The 6,299-nt window shown below is 32.1% G+C and overlaps 1 protein-coding gene across 1 annotated transcript; it reads left to right on the forward strand.

The window, feature by feature from the left end:
- The first annotated feature begins 1,338 nt into the window (after window positions 1-1,338).
- Window positions 1,339-4,423, forward strand: LOC146940496 (double-stranded RNA-binding protein 1-like). Its single transcript, XM_085757974.1, has 5 exons — window positions 1,339-1,804; window positions 2,468-2,682; window positions 3,183-3,402; window positions 3,645-3,755; window positions 3,900-4,423. Exons 1-5 carry the CDS (start codon window positions 1,582-1,584, stop codon window positions 4,184-4,186), a joined length of 1,056 nt encoding a protein of 351 aa, XP_085614100.1. The 5' UTR covers window positions 1,339-1,581; the 3' UTR covers window positions 4,187-4,423.
- The last annotated feature ends 1,876 nt before the right edge of the window (window positions 4,424-6,299 follow it).

Consider the following 6,299-nt stretch of genomic DNA (forward strand, 5'->3'; position numbering starts at 1 on the left):
GAAATGAAAGTGATTGAGTGTAACCATATATTCCAGTGTCACACAGCAAACACACCTAAAATTTGTAGTGTATGTGGTTAGGTGGACGTCATACGTATGCTGATTTTTTTCCCTCAATTTGAGAAAATCAAGCAGTAAAATCGACTCAACAATCAGACATTGTTAAATCTAAACCGAAACTCAACCCTGTCCGTGAAGGTATGTTAATTTCTTCATCTTCATCCAATAACATATCTTACTAATTATCAATCACTTTTTTAAACGTGAAACTAGTTTACTTTTTTCAAAGGTGTAATATGCTGACCATTGAACATGTTTATAACAATGTGTTTTAACAAATGAACTTTTGAACCAGGAGATAACCTACCGATTTCAAAGTTAAAAATGGCATACACGATGAATCTTTTCCACTGCCTCCTAATAAAAAAATGAAAACGAGTAACGTGACTTTAGATGGCTTATTTAGATGTTGTGCATGTTTGAATTCAATTTCGGGAGAGAAAAAAATGGTTCTGGCCAGAAGATAGAATTGGTTTTGATATTTTAGATATTCTCGAATAGAATTTGATTTTGCCAATAAACATTGATTTATAAACAACACATAAAAAAATGCATTAGCTACCAACGGAAAGTTATTTAATTTTTCTAAACGGCAGTGCTATATGTCCCGATTGACAACATAGCGAAATCATCAAGAAGAATTTCCAACGTTAGATTGTTCTTTGGCGGAAAAAACAGATGGTGGGATGCAAAAGAGGATTCTACCACAGTAACCTGCATGTGGGAATACAACTGTTCGGGACTTATCGTGAAAAAAAGCGTCGGGAGATTAAGCATTTTCCTTTTCTAAAATGTGCTACCATTGCTATCAAGAACAAGCCACTTTTTGTGTTAAGTCAAAAATTGTGGATTCATTTACATTCAATTTGTCCCATAAATACAAGCGTCTATACCATTTCTGATATCCCAAAAAATACGGCTTCACTTGTGAGGTTTTTTTAGTATTAGTGTTCTCCAATTTTTAAAAGATATTGTAATTGTTCTCTCCTTGTATTTAGAGAGAAGTCTTGTAATTTTTTCCACTTAGTGAAAACTCTTTTACTCTTGCCAAGTGAATTTACTCTCGCCTCTTATTTTAGCTGCAGAAAAATAGTATTTTGTTAATCTCCTACCAACGCATTACACATATATGATACACTAACCAAGACATAAACAAGAGACGCAGCATAACTTTTAAAAAGAGGCAAAACAGAAGAAAACCAAAATTATAAAAGTGTATCATATGATTATATTCTCAAAAGAAGACAAGAATACACAAAACACCAAAATAGTCTTCAAGATAAACCAGACCACATGGCTCACACAACACTATCTTCCTCCTTTGGTAGGAACAGTCTATATTTTCATGACCCTTCTCTCCTTCACACCAAATATGCATTTCTCTGCATGCAACCGTTTATCATGTACCACTAACATTTCACATGGTTCCTCATTATTTAAATGGTTCACGTTAATTCTTCTTCACATTAATCTTTTATATATGTTCATGTGATAACTATAGTAGTGGGAGTGAAAGTGAAAATGTACAAGTCGAGGCTGCAGGAGTTGTGTCATCGGAGAAAGTGGAGTTTGCCTGAATACTCTTCCATATATGTTGATGGTCCACCACACAATCCAAGCTTTAAGGGCTCTGTCTTCGTCAATGGTTTAACCTTTACTTCTCCCGATACTTTTCATTCCTCCAAAGAAGCTCACAACCAAGCTGCTATGAAAGCTTTGCTCAACTTTTCTTATTCTTCATCAAGTATATACCCTACTTCTTTCACTTTCTAGATTTAATTTGCTTTTTTTCCTTTGTAGTTGACACTTTTTGTATCTTGTAATAGTTTTCTGTTTGATTTCTTAGATTGTTTACTTATGAGTTATGAGCTTCATATATGATAAAACATAGGTGATTGTGAGTTAGTGTTAATTGAGTTGTATGGTTGAGAGTGATCATTTTATTCATTAGTTATGAGAAATATTTTTAAAATTTACATATGTTTGATCGGCAGAGATATTGTTTCATAATAGACAAAATGGAACCCTGTCATGCAATTAAGCAAAATTCTCTATTTCAAAATCACATTTTTCAAATCACTTTTGTTTCTTGTATATTTTTCTTTTAGTACTATTCTGCCTTAGCAATGACCGAAGGATAACGAAGACAATATGATAATAGGAACTAGTAGGTTACATACACTTTTACTCTAATATTTGTGGTTCATGGCGTCCATCTATAGGCTCTTCAATGCCAACAAATGAATATGGTTCAAAAGAGAAAGTTAAAGCTGCCAAACCTCAAAAGTGTCCAGTTCCGGCAAATCTTTGATAATTTTGTTACGATTATTCTTTAAGATATCACTTTATTTTTCCTTTTTTGTATTTCAACATATATCTAACAACATTAATCAACTCATTCTTCCAGATACAGATCGTTTGAACAAACCTGAACATCAAAACTATGCTCGAAAGAACAATCTTGATTCACATGTTTTTACCATTGAAGCTAAGGGGCCACCTCATAACATTCGCTATAAGGCTACCGTTGTTGTTGAAGGGAAATCGTTTGAAAGCCCTAGATATTTCGACACTAAAGAAGAGGCAGAGCAGGCTGCTCTACAAATTGTTGACATGTTTCAGGCAAGATCAGTCCTTGTAATTTGTAATTTCTTATGTGATTCTAAATTGACATTTTTTTTGGATATTTTATGATCATTAATACATAACTAGATGTTGGAGTTGGTTACATATCAAAATAAAACTTAATCTCTTTGACCTACTAGCGTGTTAATTAGTCTTCTTAATTAAACCTCGTAGTGAACTAGACCTTTCAACAGGCTTTTCAAGCCTTGTCAGACTTTTGAGAAGCCCAGATCAGCTCTTAATAATGGGCATATGACAGCTAAAAGGCAAAACTCAGACCTATCATTTTTAAAGTAGGCCGGACTTGGGCATTACAAAACCTAGCCTAGACTAGCATATTCTCATTCCAAATAATGACTTGATTCATTGGTAATAATATAATAGTATATCAACTTTGTTTGCATATGTCAAACTTATTCAAGTTTATTTACATGTTTATGTTTTACCTGCATAAAAAAATTTAAAATTGAATTTTGATCTGTGTTCTACTTATTCAGAATGAAACTTGTTCATCCAAGAGTTTACTTCAAGAATTAACACAAAGAAGATATTGTTCCATACCAACTTATAAATGTACACGGACTGGTCCTCCTCATATGCCAACTTTTTTCTCAACTGTTGAAGTAGAAGGCGTGGAATTTCATGGGAAGGCATCTAGTTCCAAAAAAGAGGCAGAATGTGATGCTGCAAGGATTGCTTACAAGGCCTTAAAAGATGGTAAGTTTATTCACTTGATTTTGCTTTCATGCATAAGAATCGCTTTGATGGAGAACTTCGATATAATATAACACCATAAATTTGGCCTCTATTATTAATATTATTATTATGTAGACACTAGTAATAATTTACGAAAATGAAAGCTGTTGAATATAATTACACGTGTCAGTGTCGAATAGCAAACAAACTTTCAATCTGAAATGTCTATGATTATGATTTGATAATATTGATGTATTGCACAGGTGGACTTCATATGTATGCTGCTTTTTCTTCCTCTATCAAAAAAAATCAAGCAGAACAATCAACTCATGAATCAGATATTGTTAAATCCAAACAGAAACTCATCCTTGAAGGTATGTTAATTTCTTCATCTTCAACAAGAAACACACCCTACTCATCAATCACTTTTTTGAATCATCGCGAAATATTTTACTTTTATCAAAGGTGTAATATACTGATCATTGAGCATGTTAATGACATTGTGTTTATTCTAACAGATGAACTTTTGGATAAGGAGATATTACCTACTGATATCAAAGTTAATAATGGCATGCACAGTGAATTTTTTCCACTTCCAGCCAATAAAAAAATGAAGATGAGTAACATAGGATCTTCCTCTTCTTCACCTAAAAAATATCCATTTTCACGTATTGATGATACAAGTCCAGGCCAATCCTCTGGATCTACTAGCACTGAGTCGGGTCCAATTCCACTCACTAAGTCTCAACGCATCAAAAAGCCACCCTGCTGGCTAGAGGATTATATGGAGAGTTATGAGGAATAAGGTTATAGAAGATTAAAAATTGTTCCTTCAATTATGCTAGCTATCTGTCCATTTTACATCCTTTCTAGAATAGGAGGTTAATTTGATAGTAGCTTCCTGATATGTGGGATCATTGTACACTTGACAATGATTGACTTTGGTATGTAATTAAGAATCCTCATATATCAGTTTGCTTCTAATTAAGTATTAGAAAACATGATGTTAATATATGTTGCTGCTATTTGATTTCAAGTAAAACTTCAAATGACTTATTTAGATGTTGTGCATGATTGAATTCAATTCCGGGAGAGACAAAAATGGATGTGTTACCGTTGCTATAAAACATAGGCAATAGCTAATGTGAATTGTGATATGCTATTATATGACAATAATGAAGACACAATGCTATAATTTTTTCTTATATTTACTAGCTCTCATCATCTGAATATCTTAACTATCGAACTGGTAAAAAGGTACAAGTCTACTACATATCAATTCTACTACATAATAAAATCTCTATGCTTATTTTATTCTAATTGAATTTAGGCTTCAAAATACATATGAAACCGGTGTCGTTTATATGTTGACATAAATTATTTCAGTTAGGAAAATAATTACAGCTCTTGAGTTCTCGATCCTTCCAAAATATGACCTAATAACATGTTTAACATAAGCCCTATAGAACCAAAACACTGATTAAAAAGTGTGAGATAGTGGCCAAGGGTGGTGCAAGAACAGTTAGAACCATGTTTCCCTAACCCAGCTCTAATACTATGTTAAATGGACTTCGATCTCACTTCAAAAGTTAACTCAAATGATAAGAATGTCTAAACACATTTATACATCCAGCAACCTGGAACACCAATGTGGAATTTCGGACAAACTTTAAACAATTTCAGTACTCACTCTCACACCTTGTGATGGTTAGTCTTAAAAAATGTTACTTGACAATATTATAACTCAATAGTTTAAGTATCTTATTACAAATTTATCCAATTAATATTTTATAGTACACTATGTTATGTTGTTGGGTCATGAGAGTACCAGGGGTCGTTGCAATGGACTAAGAGCGAAGTGGATTGGACATTGTATGCTAACCTAAAACCTTAAGTCATTAGTATTATTTGGTTCCCATATCTATTTGTTAATTTGTACACGCATGATATAAATTATTGGTCAAAGATTTGGAAAATCTACATATAGGTAGTTTTAGTTAGAGTAATGATATTTTGACATCCATTTGATGACAACTTTGTTGACAACCTTGTTTTTCTCACTTTTTATTGGTCAAAAACAATGGAGAGAGAAAAAGGAAGAGAGAGGATAACAACATCATGTGAGTATGAGAGAGAAAGTTGTCCAAAAGTTGTCAAAAAGTGGTTGTCAAAATATCATTTCTCTATTGAGTAAGAGAAAGAAAGGAAACAACTTTATTTTCCACACGGGATCAAAAGTTCAAACTCGTGTCTTTAAGCTAAATACCAAGTTGTTTCAAAAAAAAAGTTCAGACTCTTATTTAATATGAATAATAATCATTAATTTTATGAAAAAGCAAGTTAACTTTTACTCCAAAATTATTAACATGTTGTAATTTGAAATAAGAATTCAGTTACAAAAATACAACACAATGCAATTTTATAGTAAAAATTTGACTTGATGTAAATGTGTGTTTCGATTCGATTGTGTTGTTTCGAAATTAAAATACAAATATTATATTTGACATGTAGTATGTGTTTATATTCATTTCTCTTACTTTTTACTATATTTTATTATTCTTACAGCTTACCCTCATTTTATTAAGGATAAAATATGCTTTTCGTCCCTGCAATTATAGGTCATTTGAATTTTCGTCCCTGAGCTTACTAATCCTCCCATTTCGTCCCTGTAAAAGTTAATCACTTGAAATTTCGTCCCTCTTCCCTTTTAATCACTGCCACGTCAACAATTTATCAAAATGGCATGGGGAATTGACGAAAATACCCCTGGCTTATTTTTTTTCCTTAAAAAAATTTCAAAATTTTGAAAATTCTTTTTTTAAATTAAAAAAATCTGAAAAAATAATTAAAAATCATAAAAAATTTCGGAAAAAAATGTTAAAATTAAAACTGAAAAAACTGAATTTTTTCGGAGAAAA

This window comes from Medicago sativa, chromosome 3 (genome assembly GCF_051527215.1).
Source record: "Medicago sativa cultivar Bolivia chromosome 3, Bolivia_mono, whole genome shotgun sequence".
NCBI lineage: Eukaryota > Viridiplantae > Streptophyta > Magnoliopsida > Fabales > Fabaceae > Medicago > Medicago sativa.

What these genes read in the sequence shown, in the direction of transcription:
- LOC146940496 (XM_085757974.1), top strand. Translation starts at nt 1,582, where the DNA reads ATGTACAAGTCGAGGCTGCAGGAGTTGTGTCATCGGAGAAAGTGGAGT. An exon ending in CTTTTCTTATTCTTCATCAA is followed by an intron (nt 1,805 to 2,467) that starts GTATATACCCTA and finishes TCATTCTTCCAG; the next exon opens with ATACAGATCGTTTGAACAAA. An exon ending in AAATTGTTGACATGTTTCAG is followed by an intron (nt 2,683 to 3,182) that starts GCAAGATCAGTC and finishes CTACTTATTCAG; the next exon opens with AATGAAACTTGTTCATCCAA.